At 55.6% G+C, this 17,272-nt stretch overlaps 1 protein-coding gene across 1 annotated transcript in view; it reads right to left on the bottom strand.

Annotated features, from left to right (window-relative positions):
* tufm (Tu translation elongation factor, mitochondrial) overlaps positions 1-16,480 on the bottom strand; it is a 28,993-nt gene extending 12,513 nt beyond the window's left edge. The window contains exons 1-5 of the mRNA XM_078208127.1: positions 16,359-16,480; positions 14,690-14,849; positions 11,226-11,392; positions 7,630-7,734; positions 5,220-5,384 (exon numbers count right to left, since the gene is read on the bottom strand). Coding sequence (XP_078064253.1) covers positions 5,220-5,384; positions 7,630-7,734; positions 11,226-11,392; positions 14,690-14,756 — 504 coding nt within the window. The 5' untranslated portion in view covers positions 14,757-14,849; positions 16,359-16,480. The remainder of the gene's footprint in view (positions 1-5,219; positions 5,385-7,629; positions 7,735-11,225; positions 11,393-14,689; positions 14,850-16,358) is intronic.
* Between the last annotated feature and the right edge of the window lie 792 nt (positions 16,481-17,272).

The following is a 17,272-nucleotide window of genomic DNA, read 5'->3' as shown; positions in this document are numbered from 1 at the left end:
CCAAAGATGTGTAGGTTAGGTGGATTGGCCATGCTAAATTGTCCCTTAGTGTCCAAAGATGTGTAGGTTGGGTGGATTGGCCATGCCAAATTGCCCCTTAGTGTCCAAAGATGTGTAGGTGAGGGGGATTGGCCATGCTAAATTGCTCCTTAGTGTCCAAAGATGTGTAGGTGAGGGGGATTGGCCATGCTAAATTGTTCCTCAGTATCCAAAGATGTGTAGGTTAGGGGGATTGGCCATGCTAAATTGTCCCTTAGTGTCCAAAGATGTGGAGGTTCGGGTGGATTGGCCGTGCTAAATTGTCCCTTAGTGTCCAAAGATGAGCAGGTTAGGGTGGATTGGCCGTGCTAAATTGCCCCTTAGTGTCCAAAGATGTGTAGGTTAGGGTGGATTGGCCATGCTAAATTGTCCCCTTAGTGTCCAAAGATGTGTAGGTTGGGTGGATTGGCCGTGCTAAATTGTTCCTCAGTATCCAAAGATGTGTAGGTTAGGGGGATTGGCCATGCTAAATTGCCCCTTAGTGTCCAAAGATGTGTAGGTGAGGGGGATTGGCCATGCTAAATTGCTCCTTAGTGTCCAAAGATGTGTAGGTTGGGTGGATTGGCCATGCTAAATTGTCCCTTAGTGTCCAAAGATGTGTAGGTTAGGGTGGATTGGCCGTGCTAAATTGTCCCCTTAGTGTCCAAAGATGTGTAGGTTGGGTGGATTGGCCATGCTAAATTGTCCCTTAGTGTCCAAAGATGTGTAGGTTAGGGTGGATTGGCCGTGCTAAATTGTTCCTCAGTATCCAAAGATGTGTAGGTTAGGGGGATTGGCCATGCTAAATTGCCCCTTAGTGTCCAAAGATGTGTAGGTGAGGGGGATTGGCCATGCTAAATTGTCCCTTAGTGTCCAAAGATGTGTAGGTTAGGTGGATTGGCCATGCTAAATTGTCCCTTAGTGTCCAAAGATGTGTAGGTTGGGTGGATTGGCCATGCCAAATTGCCCCTTAGTGTCCAAAGATGTGTAGGTGAGGGGGATTGGCCATGCTAAATTGCCCCTTAGTGTCCAAAGATGTGTAGGTGAGGGGGATTGGCCATGCTAAATTGTTCCTCAGTATCCAAAGATGTGTAGGTTAGGGGGATTGGCCATGCTAAATTGTCCCTTAGTGTCCAAAGATGTGGAGGTTCGGGTGGATTGGCCGTGCTAAATTGTCCCTTAGTGTCCAAAGATGAGCAGGTTAGGGTGGATTGGCCGTGCTAAATTGCCCCTTAGTGTCCAAAGATGTGTAGGTTAGGGTGGATTGGCCATGCTAAATTGTCCCCTTAGTGTCCAAAGATGTGTAGGTTGGGTGGATTGGCCGTGCTAAATTGTTCCTCAGTATCCAAAGATGTGTAGGTTAGGGGGATTGGCCATGCTAAATTGCCCCTTAGTGTCCAAAGATGTGTAGGTGAGGGGGATTGGCCATGCTAAATTGCTCCTTAGTGTCCAAAGATGTGTAGGTTGGGTGGATTGGCCATGCTAAATTGTTCCTCAGTATCCAAAGATGTGTAGGTTAGGGGGATTGGCCATGCTAAATTGTTCCTCAGTATCCAAAGATGTGTAGGTTGGGTGGATTGGCCATGCTAAATTGCCCCTTAGTGTCCAAAGATGTGTAGGTTAGGGGGATTGGCCATGCTAAATTGTCCCTTAGTGTCCAAAGATGTGTAGGTTCGGGTGGATTGGCCGTGCTAAATTGTTCCTCAGTATCCAAAGATGTGTAGGTTAGGGGGATTGGCCATGCTAAATTGTTCCTCAGTATCCAAAGATGTGTAGGTTAGGGGGATTGGCCATGCTAAATTGTCCCTTAGTGTCCAAAGATGTGTAGGTTAGGGTGGATTGGCCGTGCTAAATTGTCCCTTAGTGTCCAAGGATGTGTAGGTTGGGTGGATTGGCCATGCTAAATTGTCCCTTAGTGTCCAAAGATGTGTAGGTTGGGTGGATTGGCCATGCTAAATTGTCCCTTAGTGTCCAAAGATGTGTAGGTTGGGTGGATTGGCCATGCCAAATTGCCCCTTAGTGTCCAAAGATGTGTAGGTGAGGGGGATTGGCCATGCTAAATTGCTCCTTAGTGTCCAAAGATGTGTAGGTTGGGTGGATTGGCCATGCTAAATTGTCCCTTAGTATCCAAAGATGTGTAGGTTAGGGGGATTGGCCATGCTAAATTGTTCCTCAGTATCCAAAGATGTGTAGGTTAGGGGGATTGGCCATGCTAAATTGTCCCTTAGTGTCCAAAGATGTGGAGGTTCGGGTGGATTGGCCGTGCTAAATTGTCCCTTAGTGTCCAAAGATGAGCAGGTTAGGGTGGATTGGCCGTGCTAAATTGCCCCTTAGTGTCCAAAGATGTGTAGGTTGGGTGGATTGGCCATGCTAAATTGCTCCTTAGTGTCCAAAGATGTGTAGGTTGGGTGGATTGGCCATGCTAAATTGTCCCTTAGTGTCCAAAGATGTGTAGGTGAGGGGGATTGGCCATGCTAAATTGCTCCTTAGTGTCCAAAGATGTGTCGGTTGGGTGGATTGGCCATGCTAAATTGTCCCTTAGTATCCAAAGATGTGTAGGTTAGGGGGATTGGCCATGCTAAATTGTTCCTCAGTATCCAAAGATGTGTAGGTTAGGGGGATTGGCCATGCTAAATTGTTCCTCAGTATCCAAAGATGTGTAGGTTGGGTGGATTGGCCATGCTAAATTGCCCCTTAGTGTCCAAAGATGTGTAGGTTAGGGGGATTGGCCATGCTAAATTGTCCCTTAGTGTCCAAAGATGTGTAGGTTCGGGTGGATTGGCCGTGCTAAATTGTTCCTCAGTATCCAAAGATGTGTAGGTTAGGGGGATTGGCCATGCTAAATTGTTCCTCAGTATCCAAAGATGTGTAGGTTAGGGGGATTGGCCATGCTAAATTGTCCCTTAGTGTCCAAAGATGTGTAGGTTAGGGTGGATTGGCCGTGCTAAATTGTCCCTTAGTGTCCAAGGATGTGTAGGTTGGGTGGATTGGCCATGCTAAATTGTCCCTTAGTGTCCAAAGATGTGTAGGTTGGGTGGATTGGCCATGCTAAATTGTTCCTCAGTATCCAAAGATGTGTAGGTTAGGTGGATTGGCCGTGCTAAATTGTCCCTTAGTGTCCAAAGATGTGTAGGTTGGGTGGATTGGCCATGCTTGAATGGCATCAAGGTTGGTAAGTCGCCGGGACCGGATGGGATGTACCCCAGGTTACTGTGGGAGGCGAGGGAGGAGATTGCGGAGCCTTTGGCGATGATCTTTGCATCGTCGATGGAGACGGGAGAGGTTCCGGAGGATTGGAGGATTGCGGATGTGGTCCCTATATTCAAGAAAGGGAACAGGGACAGCCCGGGAAATTACCGACCGGTGAGTCTAACCTCAGTGGTTGGTAAGTTGATGGAGAGGATCCTGAGAGACAGGATTTATGATCATCTAGAGAAGTTTAGTATGATCAAAAGTAGTCAGCACGGCTTTGTCAGGGGCAGGTCGTGCCTTACGAGCCTGGTTGAGTTCTTTGAAAATGTGACCAAGCACATTGACGAAGGAAGAGCGGTGGATGTGGTCTATATGGACTTCAGCAAAGCGTTCGATAAGGTCCCCCATGCAAGACTTCTTGAGAAAGTGAGAGGGCATGGGATCCAAGGGGCTGTTGCCTTGTGGATCCAGAACTGGCTTGCCTGCAGAAGGCAGAGAGTGGCTGTGGAGGGGTCTTTCTCTGCATGGAGGTCAGTGACCAGTGGAGTGCCCCAGGGATCTGTTCTGGGACCCTTGCTGTTTGTCATTTTCATAAATGACCTGGATGAGGAAGTGGAGGGATGGGTTGGTAAGTTTGCTGACGACACCAAGGTAGGTGGTGTTGTGGATAGTTTGGAGGGATGTCAGAAGTTGCAGCGAGACATAGATAGAATGCAAGACTGGGCGGAGAAGTGGCAGATGGACTTCAACCCGGATAAGTGTGTAGTGATCCATTTTGGCAGATCCAATGGGATGGAGCAGCAGTATAAAATGAAGGGTACCATTCTTAGCAGTGTAGAGGATCAGAAGGACCTTGGGGTCCGGGTCCATAGGACTCTTAAATCGGCCTCGCAGGTGGAGGATGCGGTCAAGAAGGCGTATGGCGTACTAGCCTTCATTAATCGAGGGATTGAGTTTAGGAGTCGGGAGATAATGCTGCAGCTTTATAGGACCCTGGTTAGACCCCACTTGGAGTACTGCGCGCAGTTCTGGTCACCTCATTACAGGAAAGATGTTGAAGCCATTGAAAGGGTGCAGAGGAGATTTACAAGGATGTTGCCTGGATTGGGGGGCATGCCTTATGAGGATAGGTTGAGGGAGCTTGGTCTCTTCTCCCTGGAGAGACGAAGGATGAGAGGTGACCTGATAGAGGTTTACAAGATGTTGAGGGGTCTGGATAGGGTGGACTCTCAGAGGCTATTTCCAAGGGCTGAAATGGTTGCTACGAGAGGACACAGGTTTAAGGTGCTGGGGGGTAGGTACAGGGGGGATGTCAGGGGTAAGTTTTTCACTCAGAGGGTGGTGGGTGAGTGGAATCGGCTGACGTCGGTGGTGGTGGAGGCAAACTCGTTGGGGTCTTTTAAGAGACTTCTGGATGAGTACATGGGATTTAATGGGATTGAGGGCTATAGATAGGCCTAGAGGTGGGGATGTGATCGGCGCAACTTGTGGGCCGAAGGGCCTGTTTGTGCTGTGACTTTCTATGTTCTATGTTCTAAATTGCCCCTTAGTGTCCAAAGATGTGTAGGTGAGGGGGATTGGCCATGCTAAATTGCTCCTTAGTGTCCAAAGATGTGTAGGTTGGGTGGATTGGCCATGCTAAATTGTCCCTTAGTGTCAGGGGGACTAGCAGGGTAAATGTGTGGGGTTGTGGGGATAGGGCCTGGGTGGGATTGCGGTTGGCGCAGACCCGATGGGCCGCATGGCCTCGTTGTACACTGTTGGGATTCTATGCTTTAGTTTGCTAACAGTTTAGTTGACCAGGTTACTGTAAGTTCGATAAATAAAGCGTTACTTGTTGAGTGTCTCAGGGAGTTATTTTGATTGAAACACTTGTGGAAGTGTCGATATTCCCCCTTCGCACAGGCACTGTAACAGATGATAAAGGGAGGAACTCCTCAGCGAGTGGATCACCTTCGCACGTTGTGACAGCGCGGATTGAGGGGAGGTGCGGCTGGGGTGACACGTACCTCGAGGGCACAGAGGGCGGATCCGAGGATGACTGGGGTGTTCTCCCCATCGTAGCCAAACTCTGAGAGAAGCTCACGGACCTCCAGCTCCACCAGGTCCAACATCTCCTTGTCCTCCACCGCGTCCGCCTTGTTCACGTAAACCACGATGTGTTCCACCCCGATCTGTGGACACGGCACACACAGCTCAGCACTGACCCTCCCCACAGTGCGGCGCTCCCTCAGCACCGACCCTCCCACAGTGCGGCGCGCCCTCAGCACCGACCCTCCCACAGTGCGGCGCTCCCTCAGCACTGACCCTCCCCACAGTGCGGCGCTCCCTCAGCACCGACCCTCCCCACAGTGCGGCGCTCCCTCAGCACCGACCCTCCCACAGTGCGGCGCTCCCTCAGCACTGACCCTCCCCACAGTGCGGCGCTCCCTCAGCACTGACCCTCCCCACAGTGCGGCGCTCCCTCAGCACTGACCCTCCCACAGTGCGGCGCTCCCTCAGCACTGACCCTCCCACAGTGCGGTGCTCCCTCAGCACTGACCCTCCCACAGTGCGGCGCTCCCTCAGCACTGACCCTCCCACAGTGCGGCTCTCCCTCAGCACTGACCCTCCCACGGTGCGTCGCTCCCTCAGCACTGACCCTCCCACAGTGCAGCGCTCCCTCAGCACCGACCCTCCCACAGTGCGGCGCTCCCTCAGCACTGACCCTCCCACAGTGCGGCTCTCCCTCAGCACTGACCCTCCCACGGTGCGACGCTCCCTCAGCACCGACCCTCCCACAGTGCGGCGCTCCCACAGCACTAACCCTCCCACAGTGCGGTGCTCCCTCAGCATTGACCCTCCCACAGTGCGGCGCTCCCTCAGCACCGACCCTCCCACAGTGCGGCGCTCCCTCAGCACCGACCCTCCCACAGTGCGGCGTTCCCTCAGCACTGACCCTCCCTGAGCACCGACCCTCCCCCAGTGCGGCGCTCCCTCAGCACCGGCCCTCCCTCAGCACTGATCCTCCCACAGTGCGGCGCTCCCTCAGCACCGACCCTCCCACAGTGCGGCGCTCCCTCAGCACCGACCCTCCCACAGTGCGGCGCTCCCTCAGCACTGACCCTCCCACAGTGCGGCGCTCCCTCAGCACTGACCCTCCCTCAGCACCGACCCTCCCACAGTGCGGCGCTCCCTCAGCACTGACCCTCCCACAGTGCGGCGCTCCCTCAACACTGACCCTCCCACAGTGCGGCGCTCCCTCAGCACTGACCCTCCCACAGTGCGGCGCTCCCTCAGCACCGACCCTCCCACAGTGCGGCGCTCCCTCAGCACCCCTCCCACAGTGCGGCGCTCCCTCAGCACCGACCCTCCCACAGTGCGGTGCTCCCTCAGCACTGACCTTCCCACAGTGCGGCGCTCCCTCAGCACTGACCCTCCCACAGTGCGGCGCTCCCTCAGCACCGACCCTCCCACAGTGCGGCGCTCCCTCAGCACCGACCCTCCCACAGTGCGGCGCTCCCTCAGCACTGACCCTCCCACAGTGCGGCGCTCCCTCAGCACTGACCCTCCCTCAGCACCGACCCTCCCCCAGTGCGGCGCTCCCTCAGCACCGGCCCTCCCTCAGCACTGATCCTCCCACAGTGCGGCGCTCCCTCAGCACTGACCCTCCCACAGTGTGGCGCTCCCTCAGCACTGACCCTCCCTCAGCACCGACCCTCCCACAGTGCGGCGCTCCCTCAGCACTGACCCTCCCACAGTGCGGCGCTCCCTCAACACTGACCCTCCCACAGTGCGGCGCTCCCTCAGCACTGACCCTCCCACAGTGCGGCGCTCCCTCAGCACCGACCCTCCCAGAGTGCGGCGCTCCCTCAGCACCCCTCCCACAGTGCGGCGCTCCCTCAGCACCGACCCTCCCACAGTGCGGCGCTCCCTCAGCACTGACCCTCCCACAGTGCGGCGCACCCTCAGCACCGACCCTCCCACAGTGCGGCGCTCCCTCAGCACTGACCCTCCCACAGTGCGGCGCTCCCTCAGCACCGACCCTCCCACAGTGCGGCGCTCCCTCAGCACCCCTCCCACAGTGCGGCGCTCCCTCAGCACCGACCCTCCCCACAGTGCGGCGCTCCCTCAGCACTGACCCTCCCACAGTGCGGCGCTCCCTCAGCACTGACCCTCCCACAGTGCGGCGCTCCCTCAGCACTGACCCCCCCCACAGTGCGGCGCTCCCTCAGCACTGACCCTCCCACAGTGCGGCGCTCCCTCAGCAGTGACCCTCCCACAGTGCGGCGCTCCCTCAGCACCGACCCTCCCACAGTGCGGCGCTCCCTCAGCACTGACCCTCCCACAGTGCGGCGCTCCCTCAGCACTGACCCTCCCACAGTGCGGCGCTCCCTCAGCACTGACCCTCCCACAGTGCGGCGCTCCCTCAGCACTCACCTGCTTTGCCAGTAACAAGTGCTCCCGGGTCTGAGGCATCTGTCCATCCGTTGCCGCCACGACTAAGATGCATCCGTCAAGCTGTGCCGTGCCTGTTATCATGTTCTGTGTGAGAGAGAGAGAGAGAGTGAGCACGAGGGAGGCAGCGGGGGGAGAGAGACAGCGGGGGGAGAGAGACAGCGGGGGGAGAGAGACAGCGGGGGGAGAGAGACAGAGAGACAGCGGGGAGAGAGACAGCGGGGGGAGAGACAGTGAGATAGCGGGGGGAGAGACAGAGAGATAGCGGGGAGAGAGACAGAGAGATAGCGGGGGGAGAGACAGAGAGATAGCGGGGGGAGAGACAGAGAGATAGCGGGGGGAGAGACAGAGAGAGATAGCGGGGGGAGAGACAGAGAGAGATAGCGGGGGGAGAGACAGAGAGATAGCGGGGGGAGAGACAGAGAGATAGCGGGGGGAGAGACAGAGAGATAGCGGGGGGAGAGACAGAGAGATAGCGGGGGGAGAGACAGAGAGATAGCGGGGGGAGAGACAGAGAGATAGCGGGGGGAGAGACAGAGAGATAGCGGGGGGAGAGACAGAGAGATAGCGGGGGGAGAGACAGAGAGATAGCGGGGGGAGAGACAGAGAGATAGCGGGGGGAGAGACAGAGAGATAGCGGGGGGAGAGACAGAGAGATAGCGGGGGGAGAGACAGAGAGATAGCGGGGGGAGAGACAGAGAGATAGCGGGGGGAGAGACAGAGAGATAGCGGGGGGAGAGAGAGAGAGATAGCGGGGGGAGAGACAGAGAGATAGCGGGGGGGAGAGACAGAGAGATAGCGGGGGGAGAGACAGAGAGATAGCGGGGGGAGAGACAGAGAGATAGCGGGGGGAGAGACAGAGAGATAGCGGGGGGAGAGACAGAGAGATAGCGGGGGGAGAGACAGAGAGATAGCGGGGGGAGAGACAGAGAGATAGCGGGGGGAGAGACAGAGAGATAGCGGGGGGAGAGACAGAGAGATAGCGGGGGGAGAGACAGAGAGATAGCGGGGGGAGAGACAGAGAGATAGCGGGGGGAGAGACAGAGAGATAGCGGGGGGAGAGACAGAGAGATAGCGGGGGGAGAGACAGAGAGATAGCGGGGGGAGAGACAGAGAGATAGCGGGGGGAGAGACAGAGAGATAGCGGGGGGAGAGACAGAGAGATAGCGGGGGGAGAGACAGAGAGATAGCGGGGGGAGAGACAGAGAGATAGCGGGGGGAGAGACAGAGAGATAGCGGGGGGAGAGACAGAGAGATAGCGGGGGGAGAGACAGAGAGATAGCGGGGGAGAGACAGAGAGATAGCGGGGGGAGAGACAGAGAGATAGCGGGGGGAGAGACAGAGAGATAGCGGGGGGAGAGACAGAGAGATAGCGGGGGGAGAGACAGAGAGATAGCGGGGGGAGAGACAGAGAGATAGCAGCGGGAGAGAGAGAGACAGATAGATAGCGGGGGAGAGACAGAGAGATAATGGGGGGAGAGAGAGATAGCAGGGGGAGAGAGATAGCCTCTCTGTCTCTCCCCCTGCTATCTCTCTCTCCCCCCGCTATCTCTCTGTCTCTCTCTCTCTCTCCCCCTGCTATCTCTCTGTCTCTCTCCCCGCTATCTCTCTCTCCCCGCTATCTCTCTCTCTCTCTCCCCGCTATCTCTCTCTCTCTCCCCCCGCTATCTCTCTCTCTCCCCCCCCGCTATCTCTCTCTCTCCCCCCGCTATCTCTCTCTCTCCCCCCGCTATCTCTCTCTCTCTCCCCCCGCTATCTCTCTCTCCCCCTGCTATCTCTCTGTCTCTCCCCCCGCTATCTCTCTCCCTCTCCCCCCGCTATCTCTCTCTCTCCCCCCGCTATCTCTCTCTCCCCCCGCTATCTCTCTCTCCCCCCGCTATCTCTCTCTCCCCCCCGCTATCTCTCTCTCCCCCCGCTATCTCTCTCTCTCTCTCCCCCGCTGTATCTCTCCCCGCTATCTCTCTCTCTCTCCCCCCGCTATATCTCTCTCTCTCTCCCCCCGCTATCTCTCTCTGTCTCTCCCCCCGCTATCTCTCTCTCTCTCCCCCCGCTATATCTCTCCCCGCTATCTCTCTCTCCCCCCGCTATCTCTCTCTCTCTCTCTCTCCCCCCGCTATCTCTCTCTCTCTCCCCCTGCTATATCTCTCCCCGCTATCTCTCTCTCCCCCCGCTATCTCTCTCTCTCTCCCCCCGCACGTTCTCCCCACATCCGTCTGGGTTTCCTCCCGGTGTCCATGTGCATAGATCCCTGAAAGTTGGCACCCAGGTTGATAGGGTTGTTAAGAAGGCGTACGGTGTGTTAGCTTTTATTGGTAGAGGGATTGAGTTTCGGAGCCAGGAGGTCATGCTGCAACTGTACAAAACTCTGGTGCGGCCGCATTTGGAGTATTGCGTACAGTTCTGGTCGCCGTATTATAGGAAAGAGGTGGAAGTGTTGGAAAGGGTGCAGAGGAGATTTACCAGGATGTTGCCTGGTTTGGTGGGAAAATCGTATGAGGAAAGGCTGAGGGGCTTGAGGTTGTTTTCGTTCGAGAGAAGAAGGTTAAGAGGTGACTTAATAGAGGCATACAAGATGATCAGAGGATTAGATAGGGTGGATAGTGAGAGCCTTTTTCCTCGGATGGTGTTGGCTAGCACGAGGGGACATAGCTTTAAATTGAGGGGTGAGAGATATAGGACAGATGTTAGAGGTAGGTTCTTTACTCGGAGAGTAGTAAGGGTGTGGAATGCCCTGCCTGCAGCAGGAGTGGACTCGTCAACATTAAGAGCATTCAAATGGTTATTGGATAAACATATGGATGATATTGGAATAGTGTAGATTAGAGGGGCTTTAGATTGGTTCCACTGGTCGGCGCAACATCGAGGGCCGAAGGGCCTGTACTGCGCTGTAATGCTCTATGTTCTCTGACCCGACTGCCCCCCTCCCGCCCCGACGAGCCTCCACTGGCCCCTCCAGAACAGGCGGAGGTCACTCGGTCACTCGCGCTGGGGTTCCCAGGTCCCTCCCGAGCCCGCGGCCAATCCCTGACCCATCTCCACCTGCCCCCAAACCCCTCCTCCCCCGCTTGCAACCGCACCGATTCTAAAATTAACCATCGCCCCATCTCCGTGACTGGCGGGGAGGGAGTTCCAAACTTCTCCCCGGCCTTCGTGTCAAGAAACGGTTCCATTAATTTCACTCCTCAAGTCTCAGCATCGACGGAGAGATGAGGCTCCCTCTTCCTAGACCAGAATAATCAGTTCCTCTCTCTCTCTCTCCATCCTATCGGTTCCCCCGAATATCCTGAAATCTCCCATCAAATCACCCCCCCCCAAATTCTGGGGAATACCACCCGAGGTAGCGTTCAAAACCCCCACCATTTTTGTTTCGCCATTTTAGTCGGGGGGCAAGTCAGCACTTAAGTCCCGCTATTTTCTCCATCGCTTTGGAGATTGAGTTGGGTGCAAGGGGGTGGGATATTCTGATACTTTCCCCACCCCCGACGGGGAATTAGAGAACATGGGCCTCCCCCGCGGCCCCCCCCCCCCCAGCGTTTCTCTGCCCCCCCCCCCCCCCGACACCGGTGTGTCCCCCGCACCTTGACGTAGTCGGCATGCCCCGGGCAGTCGGTGTGCGCGTAGTGTCGGTTCGGGGTGGTGTATTCCACATGGGAGGCGTTGATGGTGATCCCACGGGCTTTCTCTTCGGGCGCGTTGTCAATGTCCTCGTACTTCTTAAACTTTGCCCCGCCGGCCTCTGCGAGAACTGCGGAGGGGGAGGGGAGGAGGGGAGGGCAGAGGGGAAACGGAAAGGGGGTAACACCCGGTTACACAGTGCAAAGGTGCAGTACAAATCTGCCCCCCTCCACCGAACCTCCCCCTCACATCCCTATTCCCTAGACGCCAGCTATCCCTCACACTACCCCCTCCTCGTTCCCCCTCCCCCACACCCCCCCCCCCCCCCCCGTTACCCCACCGTCTCGACCCTCCCACTACCACTCCCCCACTTTCCGGGTCACCCTCACCTTCTCGACCTGCCCCCATTTCCCTCCATCTCTCGCCCTCTCTCCCCAGTTCCTCTTCCCCTCCCCCTCCCTTCCCTCTCTCCCTCCGTCGCTCCCCTGCCCCCTCTCTCCACCTCCCTCTCTCTCCACCTCTCGGCCCTATCTCTCTCTCTCCTTCCCCCCTCTGTTTCCCCCATCTCTTTCTCTCACTCTCCCTCCCTCTTTCTCTCTCGCTCCCCCTCCCTCTTTCTCTCGCTCCCCCTCCCTCTTTCTCTCGCTCCCCCTCCCTCTTTCTCCCGCTCCCCCTCCCTCTTTCTCCCGCTCCCCCTCCCTCTTTCTCTCTCTCTCCCTCCACCACTCTCCCTCCCTCGACCCTTCTCTCCGTCATTCTGTCACTAGCCCCTCTCTCTCTCTGCCCCTCACCTCTCTCTCTCCCCCCCCCCTCCGCCTCTCACTCCCCCCCTTTCCCTCTCTCCGCCTCACCCCCTCCCCTGTCTCCTGAGGGGTATATCAGAGTGTTACAGTGAGGGGTGTGGGGTATATCAGTGTTACAGTGAGGGGTGTGGGGTATATCAGAGTGTTAGAGTGAGGGGTGTGGGGTATATCAGAGTGTTACAGTGAGGGGTGTGGGGTATATCAGAGTGTTACAGTGAGGGGTATATCAGTGTTACAGTGAGGGGTGAGGGGTATAACAGAGTGTTACAGTGAGGGATGTGGGATATATCAGAGTGTTACAGTGAGGGGTGTGGGGTATATCAGTGTTACAGTGAGGGGTGTGGGATATATCAGAGTGTTACAGTGAGGGGTGTGGGATATATCAGTGTTACAGTGAGGGGTGTGGGATATATCAGTGTTACAGTGAGGGGTGTGGGATATATCAGAGTGTTACAGTGAGGGGTGTGGGATATATCAGTGTTACAGTGAGGGATGTGGGATATATCAGAGTGTTACAGTGAGGGGTGTGGGGTATATCAGTGTTACAGTGAGGGGTGTGGGATATATCAGAGTGTTACAGTGAGGGGTGTGGGATATATCAGTGTTACAGTGAGGGGTGTGGGATATATCAGTGTTACAGTGAGGGGTGTGGGATATATCAGAGTGTTACAGTGAGGGGTGTGGGATATATCAGTGTTACAGTGAGGGGTGTGGGATATATCAGTGTTACAGTGAGGGGTGTGGGGTATATCAGTGTTACAGTGAGGGGTGTGGGGTATATCAGAGTGTTACAGTGAGGGGTGTGGGGTATATCAGAGTGTTACACTGAGGGGTGTGGGGTATATCAGAGTGTTACAGTGAGGGGGTGTGGGGTATATCAGAGTGTTACAGTGAGGGGTGTGGGGTATATCAGAGTGTTACAGTGAGGGGTGTGGGGTATATCAGTGTTACAGTGAGGGGTGTGGGATATATCAGAGTGTTACAGTGAGGGGTGTGGGGTATATCAGTGTTACAGTGAGGGGTGTGGGATATATCAGTGTTACAGTGAGGGGTGTGGGATATATCAGAGTGTTACAGTGAGGGGTGTGGGATATATCGGAGTGTTACAGTGAGGGGTGTGGGGTATATCAGTGTTACAGTGAGGGGTGTGGGGTATATCAGAGTGTTACAGTGAGGGGTGTGGGGTATATCAGAGTGTTACAGTGAGGGGTGTGGGGTATATCAGAGTGTTACAGTGAGGGGTATATCAGTGTTACAGTGAGGGGTGAGGGGTATAACAGAGTGTTACAGTGAGGGATGTGGGATATATCAGAGTGTTACAGTGAGGGGTGTGGGGTATATCAGTGTTACAGTGAGGGGTGTGGGGTATATCAGTGTTACAGTGAGGGGTGTGGGGTATATCAGAGTGTTACAGTGAGGGGTGTGGGGTATATCAGAGTGTTACACTGAGGGGTGTGGGGTATATCAGAGTGTTACAGTGAGGGGGTGTGGGGTATATCAGAGTGTTACAGTGAGGGGTGTGGGGTATATCAGAGTGTTACAGTGAGGGGTGTGGGGTATATCAGTGTTACAGTGAGGGGTGTGGGATATATCAGAGTGTTACAGTGAGGGGTGTGGGGTATATCAGTGTTACAGTGAGGGGTGTGGGATATATCGGAGTGTTACAGTGAGGGGTGTGGGGTATATCAGAGTGTTACAGTGAGGGGTGTGGGATATATCAGTGTTACAGTGAGGGGTGTGGGATATATCAGAGTGTTACAGTGAGGGGTGTGGGATATATCGGAGTGTTACAGTGAGGGGTGTGGGGTATATCAGTGTTACAGTGAGGGGTGTGGGATATATCGGAGTGTTACAGTGAGGGGTGTGGGGTATATCAGAGTGTTACAGTGAGGGGTGTGGGATATATCGGAGTGTTACAGTGAGGGGTGTGGGGTATATCAGAGTGTTACAGTGAGGGGTGTGGGATATATCAGAGTGTTACAGTGAGGGGTGTGGGGTATATCAGTGTTACAGTGAGGGGTGTGGGATATATCAGTGTTACAGTGAGGGGTGTGGGGTATATCAGAGTGTTACAGTGAGGGGAGTGGGGTATATCAGTGTTACAGTGAGGGGTGTGGGATATATCAGTGTTACAGTGAGGGGTGTGGGGTATATCAGAGTGTTACAGTGAGGGGGTGTCGGGTATATCAGAGTGTTACAGTGAGGGGTGTGGGATATATCAGTGTTACAGTGAGGGGTGTGGGGTATATCAGAGTGTTACAGTGAGGGGTGTGGGGTATATCGGAGTGTTACAGTGAGGGGTGTGCGGTATATCAGAGTGTTACAGTGAGGGGTGTGGGGTATATCGGAGTGTTACAGTGAGGGGTGTGGGGTATATCGGAGTGTTACAGTGAGGGGTGTGGGGTATATCAGAGTGTTACAGTGAGGGGGTGTGGGGTATATCAGAGTGTTACAGTGAGGGGTGTGGGGTATATCGGAGTGTTACAGTGTGGGGTGAGGGGTATATCAGAGTGTTACAGTGAGGGGTGTGGGGTATATCAGAGTGTTACAGTGAGGGGTGTGGGGTATATCGGAGTGTTACAGTGAGGGGTGTGGGGTACATCAGAGAGTTAAAATGCCTTTACCTTTGGTGATAGCTGCTGTGAGTGTCGTTTTCCCATGGTCTACGTGCCCTATCGTCCCAATGTTCATATGTGGCTTCTCACGCTGGTATGTTCTTTTCGCTTCCGCGGCGAGATTACGGACATGTTTGGGCGTCACGAAAGCACACTGGGTCAGGTGTGTCTGTAAAACAACAAGCACCTATCACTGAATCCTCCTCTCACACACACAGCTATCCCCCATCAAACACTCCCAGGACAGGTACAGCACGGGGTTAGATACAGAGTAAAGCTCCCTCTACACTGTCCCCCATCAAACACTCCCAGGACAGGTACAGCACGGGGTTAGATACAGAGTAAAGCTCCCTCTACACTGTCCCCATCAAACACTCCCAGGACAGGTACAGCACGGGGTTAGATACAGAGTAAAGCTCTCTCTACACTGTCCCCCATCAAACACTCCCAGGACAGGTACAGCACGGGGTTAGATACAGAGTAAAGCTCCCTCTACACTGTCCCCATCAAACACTCCCAGGACAGGTACAGCACGGGGTTAGATACAGAGTAATGCTCCCTCTACACTTTCCCCATCAAACACTCCCAGGACAGGTACAGCACGGGGTTAGATACAGAGTAAAGCTCCCTCTACACTGTCCCCATCAAACACTCCCAGGACAGGTACAGCACGGGGTTAGATACAGAGTAAAGCTCCCTCTACACTGTCCCCCATCAAACACTCCCAGGACAGGTACAGCACGGGGTTAGATACAGAGTAAAGCTCCCTCTACACTGTCCCCCATCAAACACTCCCAGGACAGGTACAGCACGGGGTTAGATACAGAGTAAAGCTCCCTCTACACTGTCCCCCATCAAACACTCCCAGGACAGGTACAGCACGGGGTTAGATACAGAGTAAAGCTCCCTCTACACTGTCCCCCATCAAACACTCCCAGGACAGGTACAGCACGGGGTTAGATACAGAGTAAAGCTCCCTCTACACTGTCCCCATCAAACACTCCCAGGACAGGTACAGCACGGGGTTAGATACAGAGTAATGCTCCCTCTACACTTTCCCCATCAAACACTCCCAGGACAGGTACAGCACGGGGTTAGATACAGAGTAAAGCTCCCTCTACACTGTCCCCATCAAACACTCCCAGGACAGGTACAGCACGGGGTTAGATACAGAGTAAAGCTCCCTCTACACTGTCCCCATCAAACACTCCCAGGACAGGTACAGCACGGGGTTAGATACAGAGTAAAGCTCCCTCTACACTGTCCCCCATCAAACACTCCCAGGACAGGTACAGCACGGGGTTAGATACAGAGTAAAGCTCCCTCTACACTGTCCCCCATCAAACACTCCCAGGACAGGTACAGCACGGGGTTAGATACAGAGTAAAGCTCCCTCTACACTGTCCCCATCAAACACTCCCAGGACAGGGACAGCACAGGGTTAGATACAGAGTAAAGCTCCCTCTACACTGTCCCCCATCAAACACTCCCAGGACAGGTACAGCACGGGGTTAGATACAGAGTAAAGCTCCCTCTACACTGCCCTATCGGGTCTGGTCCTGTCCCTGCCCAGCTGACTGGAATGGTCCCGATCGCCGTTTGGAATTCCCGGTTTGGGAATGGGGTTAATTTCCTCTCCAGCTGCCCCTTGCTTTTCCCTCTCGCGAGATGCACTCACCGCTCGGAGAGCCAGTAATGTTCGGAGGCAGCGGCTGGGGACTGAGACAGAGAGACAGACAGAGCGTTAATGTTACACCGGGAGACGTTAATATCACACCCTCTCACCCGCATACCCCCTCCAAACACCGGGACCTCCCCGCATACCCCCTCCAAACACCGGGACCTCCCCGATACCCCCTCCAAACACCGGGACCCCCCCGATACCCCCTCCAAACACCGGGACCCCCCCCGATACCCCTCCAAACACCAGGACCCCCCCGATACCCCCTCCAAACACCGGGACCTCCCCGATACCCCCTCCAAACACCGGGACCCCCCGATACCCCTCCAAACACCGGGACCTCCCCGATACTCCCTCCAAACACCGGGACCCCCCCGATACCCCCTCCAAACACCGGGACCCCCCGATACCCCCTCCAAACACCGGGACCTCCCCGATACTCCCTCCAAACACCGGGACCCCCCGATACCCCCTCCAAACACCGGGACCCTCCCCGATACCCCTCCAAACACCGGGACCTCCTTCTCCCCGATACCCCCTCCAAACACCGGGACCCCCCGATACCCCCTCCAAACACCGGGACCTCCCCGATACCCCCTCCAAACACCGGGACCTCCCCGATACCCCTCCAAACACCGGGACCCCCCTCTCCCCAATACCCCCTCCACCCACACACTGATTGCCCCCCCGACCCTTCCCCAGACTCTCTCCCCCTGCCCCAGGACCGCCCGACCCCTCTCCCCGACCTTCAGACCACCTGACCCACTCTCTCCCCTCGCACCTCCTGATTCACCCTCTGACCCCCATCTTCCTCCCTCTCACCTCACTCCCCGACCCCTCTCTGACCCCCCGCTCCCCGACACCCTCACTCCCCTGAACTCTCCCCGACACCCTCACTTCCCCTGAACCCT

Source organism: Mustelus asterias, unplaced genomic scaffold, assembly GCF_964213995.1.
Source record: "Mustelus asterias unplaced genomic scaffold, sMusAst1.hap1.1 HAP1_SCAFFOLD_3206, whole genome shotgun sequence".
In the NCBI taxonomy this organism is placed as follows: Eukaryota; Metazoa; Chordata; class Chondrichthyes; order Carcharhiniformes; family Triakidae; genus Mustelus; species Mustelus asterias.
The sequence above is the reverse complement of the archived record's forward strand: the minus strand, read 5'-3'. Positions and strand labels throughout refer to the sequence as shown.